The sequence below is a fragment of the Carlito syrichta genome, unplaced genomic scaffold (genome assembly GCF_000164805.1).
Source record: "Carlito syrichta isolate Samal-C Ts95f unplaced genomic scaffold, Tarsius_syrichta-2.0.1 Scaffold302357, whole genome shotgun sequence".
Classification (NCBI taxonomy): Eukaryota; Metazoa; Chordata; class Mammalia; order Primates; family Tarsiidae; genus Carlito; species Carlito syrichta.
In genome coordinates, this window is record NW_007246453.1 from 52,268 (window position 1) to 71,303 (window position 19,036).

Here is a 19,036-nt window from a genome sequence, read left to right on the forward strand (position 1 = left end):
AAAAAAAAAAAAAAAAAAAAAGTGTTTGTGTTGTAAACCAGAGGCATGGGTGGGGGGCGGTAAAGTTGACTTTTAAAACTCTACAGGTACTTTGAACTTTTTGATAAAGCAAGGAGATAAGATCATAATTTTCTAGCCATGGACCATAAGTGGTATTTTATTTTCCAAACCTCTGCTGTTTGGACACAACATTTGAAAGGATTGTTGACGGGTTCGGTGTCTTAGCCTGTAATCCCAGCACTTTGGGAGGCCGAGGCAAGTGGATTACCTGAGTCCACAGGTTCAAGACCAACCTGGGCAACTTGGTGAGACCTCATCTCTACAATAAATCAAAAATTAACTGGGTGTTGTAGCGTGCACCTGTAGTTCCGGCTACTTGGAAGACTGAGGTAGAAGGATCGCTAGAGCCCAGCAGGTCAACACTGGGATGGCCATGAGTGTGCCACTGCACTCCAACCTGGGCAGCCAAGTGAGATTCCAACTCAAGAAAGAAAGAAAGGATTGTTAAAGTTCGTTAAGCACGTTCACTTTTATTTTCATAAAGTGAAGTTTAATTGTCCGTTTCTTTCCAGCTGTTCTTTAGAAACCTTTAGAAGTCCTTTAGAAGCCAGACTGCTGATGTTTCTGTTGGAAAATTATAAAATTACCACTTCTTTCTGAGCATCCTTTGTCATCAGAGTAGTAGCTATAAAGATGCTTTAGCCACTTACAAGTTAAAACTAGAATGTGTCTTAATGGGTTTTTCTTACTACCAGCTATGATTCATGCACTATGCTTGATACTAGGGATATATAAATTTTATGGCTGCAAAGTCTTTTATTTTAGCCTAGTTTAATCCAAAGGTGGTATAATGTAGTGGATAATATTAGAGTAAGACAACCTGGGTTGAAATCCCAGCTCCTGTACTGACTAGCACATTATTTAACTTCTGTTAACTTCCATCCATTTCCTTATTTGTAATATTGAATAACAACATCTTGGAGTCGTGAAGATTAAAATACTCTGTTTCCCATTCAGATACTGGTTTTTTAACCTCTTAGAAGAACTTGTAAGGAACAGCATAAGATTGATTAAGTAGTAATTTACTATTCTTTTTTCAGTGAACAACAGCAATTTAGGGTTAAGTTAGAAAATCAGTATATATGCACTATTTCCCAACTATTGATGCTTTTATAAAACTTGAACCTATTACCACCTGCCTTAAAAATTAGGGTTGGTAGGAATAGTCTTCTTGTCTGACAGTAATTTTCGGGGGTAAATCAAGTTGTATTTTAGTGGCTATCTCTGCTTCTGGATGAACTAAATGCCCGTGTCTTGATGACAGTATTTCATTTCTAAAAACTACAGGATGTTTCTCAGAACACAACTGGTTGTAGTCCATCAGAAAGAATGGCTTTTCTTCTTTTATCAAAATTATAATCTTTGTCAGTTACTCCGTATTTTTCTTATTTTATAGTCTAATGTTATAGGCCAGTGTACCTGTTTGGGTTTTTTTTGTACTGTATCTTCTTAGGGTTTCTTTAAAAGTCACCAGCTTGTAGATTTCTTATTCTTGTGTATAATCTTTTGAACATACTGGAATTTTTAAGTTAGAAAAAATGTTTTTCTTGTGCAATAGAATCTGTTTGCATTGGCTGGTGATGAAGAACCAGAGGTGCGGAAAAATGTATGCCGGGCTCTTGTGATGCTGCTGGAAGTTCGGATGGATCGCCTACTTCCTCACATGCATAATATAGTTGAGGTAACACAGGCAATTTAAAGGCTGTTCATCTTTCCCCCAGGAAAATTGTTGCATACAAAATGTATAATGGAAATCATAGTTTTCTAATTTATACAACATGCTGGGTGGATGCCTATAAAAAAATCATTGTGATTGTCTTAAAATTTTAAATTATCTTTGGGTTTTTTCTTTCTTATTTGAGATGTTATGGAAAAAGTTACTTAAGGGCACGGATATATCAATATGGATAACTAGGTAATGTTTTGGTTTTTGTTGACTGAAATGTGGGCTTAAACTAAATGATCAATCAATCTTTAAGAGATTAAATAGCATGTTCTTGTGTCATTAGATTTACAGTCCTTAGAGTTTAGAAACTTAGCTTTTAAGAGTTTCCTCTCAACCAATTACTGGTAAAAATTTATCTGATTAAGTTGTGGTTTGTGGAAATGATGAGATTTTTGACATAGCTATAATAGTTTCAGCAGACCAATTAAATTTTAAAAGACTCTCTTTCAATCCCTGTGTGATTAAAATGATTTTACTGGGAAGTTCTAAGTGCATTGATCACAGTTTAGTCATATGTAAAGGAAGAAATACATAATAACAAAATTATTATTATTAGAATTACTGTTTAGGCAATACTCAGTTACTGCAAGAGTCAAACAATACCATTTATATATTGTAGGGTATAGTTGTATGTCTACATATATAGCTTTGGAAATGTTTTTACATAGTATGTATTCTAGAGCCTCCCTTTCACTTCCAAAGTTTCATATCATATAGAGAAGGAGAATCTTTTTTTAAAGGATAAGGTCTAAGATCTGTTAAAAGGCTAGCATTCGTGGAATGCAGCAACTCCTGTTCTAAAAGCTTTAGGAAAAATAGTTGTAGAGATAAGAATATGTACCAACATAAGATGAAGATAAATGATATTTTCTCTGATGAACCTTTCTTGTCGAAGAGTCATATGGAATTGTTTGCAAAGATGAGAATGTGAAGAAATTGTATGTGAAGAAATTTTATCAGTTGCTAGGTCATAGCTGGAGGGCCTTAATGTATGATGTTAGTTTTTTTTCCAGCAGTATTCAGCATAGGAGTAGGACATGACGTGGCATGTAATAGGGGCTGTCATATGACAGTTGTGTTGCCGTATTTTGTCAAGTGAGATGTTTCGATCTAGAAGAGGGACTTGGATGAGGAATTAATTCATTAATTGACCCCATTTCTTGCCTCAGTGACTCTGGGAAGTCACTGGTGAATTTGGCTTGGTGTGTTGAGAGGAAATGATAAACCTATGTTATAAAGAATTATAAGCTATAGTCATGCTAAGAGATGCGACCACTTCTTTCCAAATCTTTTTTTTTTTTAATGATTTTTATAGTTTTGATGTGTTTATATCACTTTAGATTTGTGAAAGTCTATATATGTTACATGAGATAACTTTGGTAGTTCTGAGGAGTCTTCATTTTTAGAAAGATACAATGAAGGCAGGCGTAGTGAAGGCTCATGTCTGTAATCTCATCACTTGGGGAGGTCAAGGCCAGAGGATCACTTGAGGCCAGGAGTGTGAAGCAGCAGTGAGCTGAGATCATGGCACTGTACTCCCGCCAGGGCAACCAAGTGAAATCCCATCTCAGAAAAATAAGAACAAAATAAATAAATATATAATGGAGTTCTTTATGTTTCTAAGAAGTCTTAATATTTGATTAGCATTCACATTTTTAAAATCTCAGTGGTTTAATAAAATACACTTACACAGAAACGGATAAACAGTACTTGAACTGCACACTCTTCATTGGGCAATATTCTAAATCAGTGGTTCTTAAATGTAGCCACATTTTAGAATCAATGTAGGAAGCTTTAAAATTCAGAAGCCTAGGTTGAAACCCACAATAAAGTCAAAGGCCTGATACAGGATAGAGTTTATATTAATTGTGTGATTTAAACTGATTAATATTAAGGATCCTTTGTTTACAGTACATGCTACAGAGGACTCAAGATCAAGATGAAAATGTGGCTTTAGAAGCCTGCGAATTTTGGCTAACTTTGGCTGAGCAGCCAATATGCAAAGATGTACTCATAAGGCATCTTCCTAAGTAAGTGTTCCGTCTTGTAAATGCAGCCTTGTTCTTTAATTTTTTCACAGTGGTTCCTCATTTTATATTTTTATAAAATTTATTCTTCTGCCATCAGGGAGTGAGGTTCTAAAGAAGTCAGACTCAATTTTATTGTTGATATAATAAGTAAAAGAATTTTTCAAAGTAGTGCTTACTTTTTTCTGAAAATAAAGTAATATGGGGTCATAGAAGACAGTTCTAAGTTTTCTGGATTTTCATCACCCTGAGTAATCACGCTCAGTATTTTTGGTGTGTCATCTCTCAGTGTTTTTTTGTTTTTATTTTCTATGAAAGTACCATATACTGAGTGCCACATATTTTGGGTATTTGGGGAAGAATTTGGTTTGATAATATATAGTGTGCTTAACATAAAAATTAGTGCTTAAAATTTGGTTACACTGTTTTTTCAGTTATTGTATGCTTTGTATTTTTCTCCATTACATAAGTCTTAAAAACGTTAGTAGTAATAATCCATTGTGGTGTACGTACCATATATATCAAACTGACTACTATTACATGTATTTTCTCTGTTGAATATTTAGGTTGTTTGGCTTTTTCTAATCATTAATAATCCTAGAGTGAACATCTTTCTTTGTCCATAAAAGGTTATTTCTTTCTGTTAGAATTCCTAGGAGCAGTTTTTTTCAAAGGTCAAAGTATGTGAGCATTTTAAAAGCTCTTCGTAAATATTCTAAATTTTTCTCCAGGAGACTTATATTGGTTTACACCCCACTAGCAATATCTATTCTGTCACAACTTTGTCAGCCATTAATTTTAATTTCTCTAATCTTAGCCATCTGGATGAGCAAAAAACAAAAATTCGGATTTGGTCGTTGTTCCCCCCCCCCCCCCAGTAAAATCTTTCTCCAACAAGGAAACAGCAATTCTCATCAGTCAGGAATTTATTTAAGGGAGTGGGTAAGGTGTGATGCACCAAATAGATTTTTTTCTCTTCAGAAAATTCATGTATTATTCTTTTTCTCTCTAATTTGTAATACCATTTTTGTGATCTCTTTGAGTCTTACAATGGGGTCATACAATTCTTAAAGTCATAAACATAATTTTTATAGAAACTGAAGAGATTCTCTTAATAAAAATGTAGGCTGTACCATTAGAAGATAGTATTGAAAATATACATTTATAACTAGGTTCTCTAACTCCATCATGACACTAATATAATCTAAACATTCTTAAAATATGCAGGAATTTGGTAGCAGGCTAAAAGATTAGCGCCTGCTCTTTTTTGAAAAACAAGTACTATACTATTTTGATTATGAAGCATTTAATTTTTTTTTAATCTGGTAGAGCAGTTCTTCATTTCACTGTTTTCCCCCCAAAAAAATTGAGTTTTTCCTACCTTTGTTCTTGTGCATTAATATCTTGCAGGGCTGTTATGTGGATTATCCATATATAATAGACTAATGCCCAGCACATATTAAGAATTCAGTAAACATTTATTGTTGGTATTAGCACCTTTATGTGATGTTACATTAAAATCTCTTATTTTTAATAGCTGCAATGAGGCTTTAGGAGAAAGCTTCTTAACAGTTAGGCCCATTCAAAAATAATGATCTGCCTTGCATGATTGGAGTTGGTCAGACACATGCCAGATTGCCATATGGTCAGAGTTAACTTCCATATTTCACTTCCTACCTCAATCTTACTTTCTGAGCTTTACCAACACCTTATTTTCTAAAAGCCTTACTAGGCCCATCGGCCACCCCATGCCAAGACCCTTGATCTCTTTGTGTTTTAATCTCAAATTCTTTTATTCCTTCCCTGTCTGACATCATAACCACAAATAAACCATACTGACCATAAACTGCCATCTAACCTGCATCTGTCTATCTGCACTCTGGATTAACTGAACTGTTTTCACGTCTTTAACTAGACTGTTGATTACTATTGGGGAAGGTTAGTGTCTGGGGGATTGTTGGCTGTGGAAATCCATGGTTTTCATCTTTAAGTGAACCCTTCACACTACTTGCTAGCCCTTGTTTCAGATCACTTTTTATCTTTCATTCACTGGAGCATCTATTTCAGATCTTTATTACTCTTCTAAAGTTCTCTTCATTCACTTTGAGCACTTCTGCTTAATAGAGAAAGCAGGTGATCATTCATCTTGCCTCTAAATTTACAGAGATGTTTTCATGTGAATTGTCCCCTCCTAACCCATCTTTCTACTTAAACTATGCATAGTATAATTGTTTTGTCTTATACTGAGGGACCTTACTGCATCAGATAGATATATTCTCTTTCAACTTTTATTTTTTCATAACTTTTTTAGCTTGCTGCAAATTTTTTCTTTCTTAAAAAAATTCAAAGAGTAGATGGGGCTCACTGTCTTTACTTTAGCACACATCTGGTTAACTCTTCATTATCTCATAGTCTGACATCTGTTCTCACCATTTCTTTGAAATTGTTGACAGAGAAAATCATCAGTGATTTAAACTGTTAGTGATCCAGATTCCTGCAGAATACCTGTATCTTACAAAATATAGCTCTATTTATATAAATCTTGCCTAGTTAAATTATGTTAGCTATAATGTTTAATTACTGTAAATCTTTATTTTAGAATTTAGAAGACGTTGAGCATGAAAGTTTGGCTGGCCCACATTTTTAAAATCTATCTAGAGAATTTTACATTTCACTGCTTCCTTTTCCCTATTATTATTCCTTCACTAAATGAAGGTAGGCATGTATATCCCTGGTGCTCAAAGACAGTATTACCCATGGCTGTCTCTTTGGTTTTATGATTATACATGAGGTTGCTAAGACTTGTTAATTATTCTAATGAGATCTTTAGATCTTTGTTTTATGAATTTTTTTATAGGTTGATTCCTGTGTTGGTGAATGGCATGAAGTACTCAGATATTGATATTATCCTACTTAAGGTAAGGACATTTTTTGACAAATAAGGAAGGTGATTTTTATGTTGACTTAGTACATCTTTGGATTTGGGCTATAAAACATTTATTAGACTATATGTAAATAGACTTTCTGCTATATATAATAGGCCACAGAAGTTCAAAGGTTAAAAACAAACATAAATTTGGATGATAAATTCTTGCTTAATTGAAACTACATGGTGCTATTAGTAGGGCTATCCTTAATTTCCCCTTGATTATTACTTGGAGTTTATTTTAAAGTATTACTTTGGGAGGGAGTTGGGGTCTCACTCTGTCACCCAGGCCAAAGTGCAGTGGCACAATCATGGCTCATCCCAGCCTTAATCCCCTGGGCTCAGGCAATCCTTCTGCCTCAACCTCCCAAGTAGCTGGGGCTACAGATGCTTGCCATCATACTCAACTAATTTCTTGATATTTTGTAGAGATGGGTTCTTGTTATGTTGCCCAGGCTAGTCTCGAACTCCTAGACTCAAGCAGTCCTCCCGCCTCAGCCTTTCAAAGTGCTAGAATTAGAGGTATGAGCCACCATGCACCACTAAAAGTATTACTTCTTAAATATGTTGATCTGAATTTGATTAAGGTAAACTTAGATTACAACAGTGGAGGTAGTGTAGTTGACTGAAAGGGCCTGATATCCTAACAGGTGTTACGTGTTAGTCTGTTCTCCCCTTTGCAAGGCATATTTTCTATACTGGGGGTGGTTCTTAATCACTCAGGAATTATACTTCAGAATCCTGTGCGTGCCCTTCTCTGGACATTCTGATTCTTTGACTAACGTACATATTATTAGCTTATAGTGAATGACACCAAAGATTTTTCTTTCAACAAAAAAGGGTGACGTTGAAGAAGATGAAACGATTCCCGATAGCGAGCAGGATATAAGGCCACGTTTTCATCGATCAAGGACAGTAGCTCAGCAGCATGATGAAGATGGAATTGAAGAGGAAGATGATGATGATGATGAAATGGATGATGACGATACAATTTCGGACTGGAATCTCAGTAAGTCAGAGCAGGGAAAAGCGCAGTTGCCTGCTTTGAGGACATGGCTGCAGAGCTTTTCCTGCTTCTTAACATAGGTGGGGGTTTTGTGATGATTTGTGTGAGAATTGGCTGTCATACATAATTCCAGAATAATAGGATATTCTGTTCTATAGTCAAATTGTCTTCTGTAATATAACAAAATAATACAAACACAATAGCATGTAATATATACATTATGCTATAAATAGGATATAATAATAGCATAATGTAAATGGCTTTGTCGTATTTAAAACTTACAAAATGTGCTTTTTAAAATAAATTAATTTTCACTCTTAACTGCAAATCCACATCATCTGTGTAGCTGGCATTCTGGCCCACATTCTCAACTGAGGAGGAGCCTGTATACCTTGTCTCTATAAAATATCTAAAAGTTTGCTAGGTGTGGTGGTGCACACCTGTCATCCCAGCCACTCAGGAAGCTGAGGCAGAAGAGTTGCCTGAGCCTTGGAGGTGAAGGCTGCAGTGAGTCCTGATTGTGCCAATGCACTCCAGAAAAAAAAGTATCGAGATTTTTCATACCTGCGATAACATGGTTAAAAACATGCATCATCAGACTGGGCTTTGTAATTCATTTGGTTAGATAATGCTAATTCTTCTGTTGCCTCTTCAGTTTCTTTTAGAGTGCTTTAATGTGCCAGACACTAGGCCAAGGACTTTGAATGCATATCATGTTTAATCCTTCCAACAGTCTTAGATGGGTAAGACAACTACAAGAAGAGAAACGTATCTAAAGTTAGCATAGCTAGTACTGAAGGTACATGCAGTGTTGGAACCCAAGTCTTACTTATCTCAACAACCCAAGGTCTTCACGCTGTCACAAACCTACCTCCCGGTGTATTCCTGCTTTCAGATTGAGCAGCACAATAGATCAGAGTTATAGATAACTCTACAAAAGTAATAAGTACAATGGAGGGGACACTTCCTTATCACATTCTACTCATCTTTATATCCTTCCAGAAGCTTTTTTGCACATGTGGAAAAACATAGATCTTTTTTGGAGGAGAAATATTTCCAAAGATGAAACCAGTTTATATATATTCTGGGGGTTTTTTCCTGTAAATTGTGTGCCTTGTTCTAAATTAGTTCATACAGATTTCACTTGCATGGATCTGCCATATGGTGTAACTAAGATTCGTATTGATGGGTAAGGTGTTAACTTCTGGCCAGTGTAATTGTTTTATTTATTTTTTTAATGCAGAGGATTTTATTATTATCTAATAGTTTGTGATTAACCATTTCCTTCCTCTGCCTAGTTTACATTAGAAAAATGTTGGTACTTTCTTAGTTCATTCATTTTGTGCTGCTATAACAGGATACCTGAGAACTGGGTATTTATAATGAACAGAAATTTATTTGGCTTGTGGTTCTGGAAGCTGGGAAATCAAGGATCAAGGTGCTGCACCTGACCTTGCTTCCCATGACAGAAAAGCTAAAGAGCACATGTGAGAGGAGAACTCACTTTTAGAATAAACCACCTTTCTCAATAACTCACTCACTCCTGCATTAAAGACATGAATCCATTTACAGAGCTTTCATGACCTAGTCATCTCTTTAGGCTTCCAACATTGTCAGATTGGGGATTAAGTTTCCAACACATGAACTTTGGAGGACACATTTCAGTCCATAGCAGTTAAAATTATATTTTTTGTTATTATTTTTGTATAAATTATTGTCTTCTCTAAATTGTATTAATGAAACATGAATTAATTTATAGTCTCATAGCTAATCCTTTGTCTATAAAGAGAAGAGTATTTTCTAGCTTATTGCATGCTTCATGTGTTGGTGACTCGTTCCAATGTATGCACCTAACTTCCAACTAATTAATTACATATTTGATTCTAAATTATTTACCCACTAGAAATATTAAGTGGTGTTAGCTATGTGTTTTGCTACAGGATTGTAGCAGTGGGTATCATTACGTAGACATAATATTGGAAGCATTGAATTGAGTCAAACAGTATTTGTTTTAATTTTTCTGTATAGGCAAAAGAATTCTAGTATGACAATCATGTAGAGAATAGAATGTCTTCATAATTTGCTAATTCTTTGTCATAAAAAGTATTCCTTTTAATTGAGAATTTTTTCATGTGGCAGGCTACCTCCTATTGAAGTCTTTGAAACTCTGTAGAGATATGAATAAAGTATGTATACAGTAAATGCTTGTTTTACCTATGTGATTAAACATTGAGATTAATATAATTCCTTGGATTTAAATATTTTCCTAGGAAAATGTTCTGCTGCTGCCCTAGACGTGCTTGCAAATGTGTACCGTGATGAACTGCTGCCACACATTTTGCCCCTTTTGAAAGAATTACTTTTTCATCATGAGTGGGTTGTTAAAGAGTCAGGCATCTTGGTTTTAGGAGCCATTGCTGAAGGCAAGTCCAAGTCCAGTTTGATTTATAAAGTTCTGTATAGGTACTAATAAGGCTCGCTACTTCAAGGAACTGTTACTGCTATGTAAGTAAAGACTTCACACTCTTGAATTCACATACTACTTTGCTCTCATGGTGCTGGTGTGGGGTAGACAAGACTGTGATACGAACTAACTTTAAAGGGACAATTGAATACAAAATCTGTCTCAGGATAAATTTGTACTTTGAACTCCAGTTAACTATGAAACAGCCATAGGCTTGCTTCTCACCCCTGCCACATAGATTGCAGATACTTTTGTTAAAACAAATGGAGCAGATTGAGAGGACTCTGTCTGAAGCATCCTCTTGCTAGAAAACTATCTTTATTTTCTAGGTAAGTGTAGGAAACTTAGTAAGGCAAGAGTGTTGTCATTCTCTTTATATAAAGAGTTATTTAACATCTATTACAAGAAATTGAAACACTTCACAGGCATTTCTGAAAGCTATAATTTGTGTAGCATAGGTAAAATTAGGTTGTATTGTAAAATACTCAGGAGCAGTTAACTCTAATTTCAGTTTTTTAAAAATTATTTTTGTATAGATTATTATATATTTATATCATTGGAAATATTTTCAGTAATTTCATGGATACATGGATCATGTTAGTGTTCCACAAGAAAAATTTTAACCAGATTTTAGCACTTTGAAAGATTTCTGTTATTTTTTTCTAGGTTGCATGCAGGGCATGATTCCGTACCTGCCTGAGCTTATTCCTCACCTTATTCAGTGCCTCTCTGATAAAAAGGCTCTCGTGCGTTCCATAACATGCTGGACTCTTAGCCGCTATGCACACTGGGTAGTCAGCCAGCCGCCAGACACGTACCTGAAGCCGTTAATGACCGAATTGCTAAAGCGTATCCTGGATAGCAACAAGAGAGTACAAGAAGCTGCCTGCAGGTGGGATGAATCATAATGCAGCGTTCTTTGTGGGAGTGGGATCTAAGTGAGCAGCTTGTTTTCAGCCTTGGGGTGGAATATTGGCGTTAAACCACACGTGGAGTATTTCATGATGAAAACATTTCAGCTATGCCAGGAAGTTCAGTTTTCCCTTTTTCTTGAGGTTTTTCAGGTCTGACCTGTAACTTTTGGGCTTGCACATTAGCATACTTTATACGTTTCCTTTGGCTGGAAACATATCATGTACTTATAGCTTTTACCTGATCATTTTATAAATCTAAATATAACACTAACTAGACATCAGTGTTGGCTGTTTCTTCCTTGGCTCATTTTTTTCTTACCCAGTGGCAACAAAATCGTCTTATACCCTAATTCCCTTAAACATCTGAAGTGGTAATGGCAGGACTCCTACTCTGGAAGGAACGACAAAGTTTGAGCAGATTCACATCCTTAGACTACAGGTCAACCACCGTAACTCCATAAAAAGTCCCACAGTGACCTCTGCTCTGTCACTTTGTATCAACTAAGGCTCTTGGGTGCTTTGTAGATCTGCTTCAGTAGCTGTTATATTGGTTAGTTTGGGGGCTGTCTCTTTATATCAGACCAACATTTGCTTTCATTACTACAAACACCCCAGTTTCCCGGACAAACTTAGGTTCTAAAAGGGCCAGTCACTTATGTTTGTAGCTCTTGATTTTTCAGGTAGATTTGCATTTAGCGTTGACTTTGGTAGGAAGAAATAACTGTTGAAAAAGTGAAAATAAATTTGATTGGGACCTTAATAGATCTGAAACAGTAATATCTGGAAAGGTTTCAGTTCTTAGTGAAATGAAAGAAAGTTAAACAAGGGGAATATGGTGATTAATAGTACTAAATTTTTTTGAAGAGGGTCGTGGGGGGCGTGTAGATTATATTGGATTTCCTGTAGTTTATTCACTTTTTTAAAGCTATTGTTAAGTCCATACTCAATGCTGGGTTTATAGTCCCTGCCATTTTGAAACTTACAGGCTAGTTGAAAATATCAAACAACTTTATAATAATTTATGGCAAGTGCTACAAAGGAAGTGGAAGGATAGTTCACAGTGCTGGTGAATAGGGTTTTCATTAACAAATGGCGTAAGCCATTTTAGGAAATTGTCTATTTAACCTAATAGATAAAGCCATACACGTGAGGCATATTTATAGTAACAGTTGTGCTATACACTTTAATGCATAGTGTAGGAGTTATAGAAACATTTGAGGAGGTGTGATACTGCTGTGCTCTTATCTCAACAATAATGTTGAAATGTTTCATTTTGTGACCTTTGGTATGCATGTAAAGTGGAGTATAACATGGTATGCATGTAGAGTATAACAGTCTGAATTCTGATTTCTTTCATCTAGAATGGTCACTAGAATGTAAGCTCCCTGAGAAAGAGGACACTGTTTCGTTCGTTGTATATTCCCAGCCCTCAATGATGAAATAAACATGTTAAAAGAATAAATACAAAGACCAACAACATTTTAGTTTTAGATTTTACCATAGTAGTAAATCATCCATAAGCGAATGTCCATGGATGACAGCCTCTTAGAAGGAAAGAAATGATGAGGAATGGAAAAGAAATAATGAAAATCTGGTGTGATTGAGTCAAGGATATAGACATATAAAGTGTAAATAGATGGTCTATAAATAACAAGCTTAGTTTTCTGTTTTCGTGAACGGTTCCTTTTATCTACATGGGTCCGTGAAGCAGTGAAGAAAGCTGCTCCTTTTGTGCACCACTAAGTGTTCTCTCTTTGTGAAATTACAGTGCCTTTGCTACCCTAGAAGAGGAGGCTTGTACAGAACTTGTTCCTTACCTTGCGTACATCCTTGACACCCTGGTCTTTGCATTTAGTAAATACCAGCATAAGAACCTGCTCATTCTTTATGATGCCATAGGAACATTAGCAGATTCAGTAGGCCATCATTTAAATAAACCGGTAAGTGTCAGTAATTAACTGTTATGGAAAGTAGTGCTTAGCATACTTCTAGCCAATAAGTTGATGTATATACAGGAATCAAAAGCATTTTGGAAAACGTAAGCAGATAGTGTTGATAGTGTTTGCTGCTGTAAGGCGGGGGGCGGTGGCTCACACCTGTAATCCCAGCACTTTGAGAGGTCGAGGCAAGAGGATTGCCTGAGCCCAGGAGTTGGAGACCAGCCTAAGCGGCACATAGCGAGACCTCGTCTCTACAAAAAAACCTGCCAGGCACGGTGGTACATGCCTGTAGTCCCAGTTACATTGGGAGGCTGAGACAGGAGGATCTCTTGAGTCTAGGGGTTTGACACTAACTCAAAATAAAAATTAAAAAACCACACTCACACACAAATAGTGTTTTTAAATAATCCTTGCTTGGTGTGGAAATTGTCGTAGCATTGCACATGGATGCACTAGCCCTTTTGGGGATGACTGAAGGAAGGAATATTAAAAAGTTCTCATGCTCTAGATTTCTACTTTTACTTGATTTTGAGTGTTTCGTATCTTCCACTTCATAAACACTGTAGCTTTAGAGTACATCTAGACCTCTTTGTTTTTCTCACCAGAATGTGTAAGTATGGGGAGTATACACTATATAAAACAATTCGAAACTGGTGTGTAAAGGGTTTAAAATGCTGGGCTCTGTAGCTTGTGCCTGTAATCCCAGCACTTCGGGAGGCCACGGTGGAGGGTTGCTTGAGCCTAGGAGTTCAAGACCAACTTTGGTGAACATTAAAACATTTTTTTAAAGACCCAGAATGAGACCAGGCTCAGTGGCTCAGCCTGTAATCCCAGCGATTACAGGCTATACTCTGTTCTCCAGCATTCGATTTTTTTTTTTTTTAATGCTAAATAGTGGGACAAGAGAAGTATCTTGCCTCAGTAGTTTTAAGAGGGAGGAGGTGGGCCGGAGGTGATTATTTATTTATTTATTGTAGAGATGAGGTCTTGCCAAGTTGCCCGGGCAGGTCTTGAACCCACGGGCTCAGGCAATCCATTCACCTCGGCCTCCCAAGGCACAGGATTACAGGCTGAGCCACCGAGCCCGCCTTAAATAAGGACATTTAAATGAATCTCTTTTTCTACACCTACTTCTATAAATTTACCTGCATTTAAAATTATAGCAATAGCCATATTGCATGTTAAAGGCACCAGGACTAAAAGATTATGTCACTTAAGAGTAAAACTTAGATCTTCCTTGATTGTGTTTTAACAAGTAATGCATTTTAATATCACAATATATTTATATACATTTTGCTTCAAAAAAGATAAGAGATGACTTGAATAGACAAAGTCATATAAATTAAAAAGCAGGCAAGAGAAAGGAAGGTTTTCAAAGGAACTACATAGAGCAAAGATTGAGTCTTAAAATGCCTTCTATAATTTTACACAATTGCTGTAAATTGGTTCTAATTTTCATAGGCTAAAATGAGCTTGTATACATATGATAGTGAAACTTTGTTTTTTATTGTAAATAGGAATATATTCAGATGCTAATGCCTCCACTTATTCAGAAATGGAACATGTTAAAGGATGAAGATAAAGATCTCTTCCCTTTACTTGAGGTGGGCTAAGCTGGTAAAACGTAATCTAACAGTGTGTCTAACTAGAAACACATGTTTAAATCCAAAATGGGTATATGTGATAAGAAAAGTGTTAGTAAATTTATATTCTTCAGTAGACAAAGGATCATATTAGACATGTTTTGTAACCTGCTCTACCTCATAAATTGTAGTTTAAACATCTTGTGTTATTTGCTTTATATTTACATACTGTATACTCACACGTGTTGGGACTTGGTGCCAGTAAGGAGGAACTTTGTCTTTTCTGTCTCATTTGACGTTTCTTTTCATGTGTGCTTCCTCCGTTTTTTTAGCCCCCAAATTATTTTATATGATGTTTAAGTAGCTGAACACACTGGGTATAGTGACTTAAACCTAGTTTAATTGTCATTGATATAGTCAGTTGTTTTCATTATTGTTTCCCCTGTTATTTCAGAGATCACCAGATTTTTGCCATTGATTGTCCTCAGCCAGAGAAGTTAAATTAAATCTCTTGTGACTACGAGTAGTGACTAATTCTGGGCCCAACAAAACAAGAGGAATCATTGTTGTGACTCATTTCTTGTGTACAGTCATTCCTCAGTATCCTTAGGGGATTGGTTCCAAGACTCCCTGTGGATGCTAAAATCAAGGCTGCTCAAGTCCCTTATATAAAATGATATTGTTTTTGCATGTAATATGCACGTTGTACCAGTATACTTTAAGTCGTCTCTAAATTACTTATACCTAATATAACGTAAGGGCTAGTAAATAGTTGTTTTACTATAGTGTTTAATTTTCTTTTTTTAAAATACTTTTGATCTGAAGTATGAACAAATAATAGTAAATCTTTCCTTGAAGAGTAATGTTTATTATAGAAACTTCTCTTCCGAGTGTGCCTGTCCTGATTGACCGGCAAACTAACAACGAATGGCTTCCAAAGGAGAGGCTTGAAAAAAATCAGCCTGCTACTATAGACATTAGTAGAACAGACTCGTCAGCGGCCCGCATCTTACTGAGCGCCATTCAGGCGTTTGTCCCAGTCTTAAGTCCGCCCAGGAAGTGAGCAATGTGCTTCATTCACTCTAGTGCCTGTCTTCGGTTGCCACCGCCCTGCAGTCTGGCTTCCTTCCCTACTGTGAACCCGTGTATCAGCGCTGTGTCAACCTGGTACAGAAGACTCTTGCACAAGCCATGGTATTTTTTTCAATATCTTTCCCTTCTCGGCATCATAAGCATGCAGACTTCTTCAGTAGTTGGCTAAAAGCAAACTTCGAAAAACATGTGTCTAATTTCAGCTGAATAACGCTCAACCAGATCAGTATGAGGCTCCAGATAAAGATTTTATGATAGTGGCTCTTGATTTACTGAGTGGCCTGACAGAAGGACTTGGAGGCAACATTGAACAGCTGGTAGCCCGAAGTAACATCCTAACGCTGATGTATCAATGCATGCAGGTGAGACCTGCAAGGTTACAGTAAATTGAAATCTGGCTCTCTGTGTCACCTTGGAGTTAATTTCTTCTTCTTTCTTGTAGGATAAGATGCCAGAAGTTCGACAGAGTTCTTTTGCCCTCTTAGGTGACCTGACAAAAGCTTGCTTTCAGCATGTTAAGCCTTGTATAGGTATGAGTATGTTCTACTGATATGAATATGGTTTTTAAAAATCGTTTTTATATCAGCTTTATTTTTTATTAGTAAACTGAAACTGCATGGAATCCCAGTATTTCTAAGTATGCATTTTACTATTTATAGTCAAGTTGCTTTAACTGAAGCAGATAGAATGGGAGAAAACCTCTGTTTTCTTGAATTCACCATCACTTTAGCAGCTTTGGAGGCACTCCTGTGACTGCAGGAAAGTTGAGTAGTATGATTTAGAGTTAAAGGCCATGCTCACTAGTGAAGCTTTGGTACTGTGTGGTAGTTAATGAATAGTTGTTATTTTTGCTTGGTGCTCTGTGCTAGTTAACTGGTGGTGGTGGTGGTGGTGGTGGTTTGAGAAGCCTCTTTTTTGGTAGGGGTACCCAGAAATAGTAATAATCTGATTTTCTTCTCTAATAAACCAGCATACTTTTTCAGATACCATAGAAAACGTCCAACAAATACCACATTTAAAAGTAAATGAGTTGTTAATCTATTTTAATTACATAGCATTTGTCTTGGCCTTTTGTGAAGGAAATAAGGGACTTTTTGAATGTTGTATCCTGAATTGTTCTCAAACTCATGGGCTAAATGGACTTTTTCCCCCTTTCTATATCCCAGTGTGTTAAGTGAGAGTTGTTTATAATATTTTATTTAACTCTTAGTTTAAAGCATTGACATGGGTGGTTTTTCATTTGATACAGTTGTGTTTTTGAGTAATAACCGTATTTTTGAACCTTGAGTAATAGCATTAATCATAATATATTAAGAATCATCAAGTTTAAGCCTAATGAATTTTTGTTTTATGGAAAGTTTGTCGTATACTTTTTATCTCATTTAGTTTGGGGATGTAAGCTTGCTTTTTTTTTTTTCTTTTTTCTTTTTCTTTGAGTCAGAGTGTCACTCTGTTGCCCAGGCTGTAGTGCAGTGATGCAATCGTGACTCACCACAGCCTCTACTTTCTGGGCTCAAATGATCCTTCTGCCTCAGCCTCCTGAGTAGCTAGGATTACAGGCATGTATCACCATGCCCAACCAGTTTTTGGGTTTTTTGTTTGATTGTTTTTGTAGAGACGGGTCTCGAACTCTTTCAGCTCAGGCAGTCCTCCTACCTTGGACTCCCAAAGTGTTGGGTTTACAGCATGATCTACTGCACCTGGCCAGGTTCAAGCTATGTGAAGGAATTTAGTTTTCATTTTTTTGCTTTTTATTGTTAAAAAAAAAAAAAAAAATGTTGAGAGCACAAAAATAGAAAAAAAGTTTAACAATCCCCCCTATCATCCATCCTCCACTGTTATCAATACATGTCCAGTTAAGTTAAATTGTGGCCCAGAGTACAAAGCAGATAGGAGAGGTGGGATAATTATTTGATTATTTTCATGTCTTTGCCTATTTCCAAAATAATGAATTAATTCCCAGTGTTCTTCAAACATATCTTCAGTGTTTTCAGAGTTTAGTTTGTGTTGGTTTTTTTGGTTGTTAGTATGATCTCATGATATTCCAGTTGTGCTGCTAGCAGTGGGAACTTAACCAAGTTGGCTTGTGAGTCCTTCCTTTAGTGACAAAATAGCCCAGACTTATTTTTCATATTTACTGGAGTGTGACATATTACTGAGAGTCTTTAATGGTTTTTAGTGGAAGATAGTTAGAGACCACAATGTAAACTCTAGGTGAAAGTTGCTTTACAAGCCAAAATCGTTGATTTTTTTAACAGTTTTTTCTATATATGAAAAGCCAGGTTTAAAGAAATTTCTTTTTTTCATGTTTTCTCCACTTGCACTTTGAATTTTCTTAGTCTGACGACAAGCGATTACTCCGACCAACTCTTTTTAGTGACAGGTAAAATATACCAAAACTGTGTTTTCTGTTCTACTTAAATGAAAGTTAAGTAGTCATGTATTGCCTGCCTCCTTCGGTTTCTTAAGATAAATATGACCGTTTTCTTTTACAATATTTTTAAATACAGTTGCCTTTTTTTTCACCAATTTTATAATCCTTGTCGCAATATTTTTTTAATGGTGAAAAGTGGTATTTCTTGGCTAGATTTCAGGTTTCTACCTAGGAGATTTTCTTTAAAGTACAATACACTCCTATTGAGAAGTTTGCTACACAGTTTAATGTATTTTTTTTCTAGCCGATTTCATGCCAATATTGGGAACCAACCTAAATCCAGAGTTCATTTCAGTCTGCAACAATGCCACATGGGCAACTGGAGAAATTTCCATTCAAATGGGTAAGATTTTTTCGCCCTCATTAAAAGTACACATTTTTAGGTGCCTTGATATTTCTGTAATTGCTTTTTAAGGTTTAAATTATTTTTCTTTGTATGTATGACATGTCAGTATTAATAAGGGACACAAAATATTTCATTTTGACATTCAGTTTTCTTTTTTTCTTTTCTCTTGGGATGACCTAGGTATAGAGATGCAGCCTTATATTCCTATGGTGTTGCACCAGCTGGTAGAGATCATTAACAGACCCAACACACCAAAGACGTTGTTAGAGAATACAGGTACCATTTGACTGAACTGTTTGAGTGGACAAAGAATTAGTTGCCTTTCAGTTTTACATTGAGATGCGTAGAGAAACCAAAGCAAAGCTAGCTTTTGAAACCCAGCTTATTATTTATTTAACAGCTATTTTGGATTCTCGCTAATGAAATGTACTGGTTTAATTACAGTCTATAATTAGTTTTCAGAAACTTTTGAAAACCGCTTTTTCCGTTACTTGAGTGTTTTAACATTTACTATATGG

General features: G+C 36.0%; 1 protein-coding gene across 2 annotated transcripts in view; it reads left to right on the plus strand.

Moving 5' to 3' along the window:
- TNPO1 (transportin 1) overlaps window positions 1–19,036 on the plus strand; it is a 55,879-nt gene that overhangs the window by 19,239 nt on the left and 17,604 nt on the right. For both annotated transcript variants that reach the window (XR_002481882.1, XM_021711550.1), the window contains exons 6-18: window positions 1,619–1,741; window positions 3,698–3,816; window positions 6,671–6,731; window positions 7,580–7,748; window positions 10,016–10,168; window positions 10,876–11,101; window positions 12,892–13,063; window positions 14,581–14,667; window positions 15,733–15,840; window positions 15,942–16,100; window positions 16,181–16,268; window positions 18,417–18,515; window positions 18,699–18,794. Coding sequence is in view for 1 of the 2 variants with exons in the window: in XM_021711550.1 (XP_021567225.1) it covers window positions 1,619–1,741; window positions 3,698–3,816; window positions 6,671–6,731; window positions 7,580–7,748; window positions 10,016–10,168; window positions 10,876–11,101; window positions 12,892–13,063; window positions 14,581–14,667; window positions 15,733–15,840; window positions 15,942–16,100; window positions 16,181–16,268; window positions 18,417–18,515; window positions 18,699–18,794 (1,660 nt within the window). In the remaining variant the exon portion in view is untranslated. The remainder of the gene's footprint in view (window positions 1–1,618; window positions 1,742–3,697; window positions 3,817–6,670; window positions 6,732–7,579; window positions 7,749–10,015; window positions 10,169–10,875; window positions 11,102–12,891; window positions 13,064–14,580; window positions 14,668–15,732; window positions 15,841–15,941; window positions 16,101–16,180; window positions 16,269–18,416; window positions 18,516–18,698; window positions 18,795–19,036) is intronic.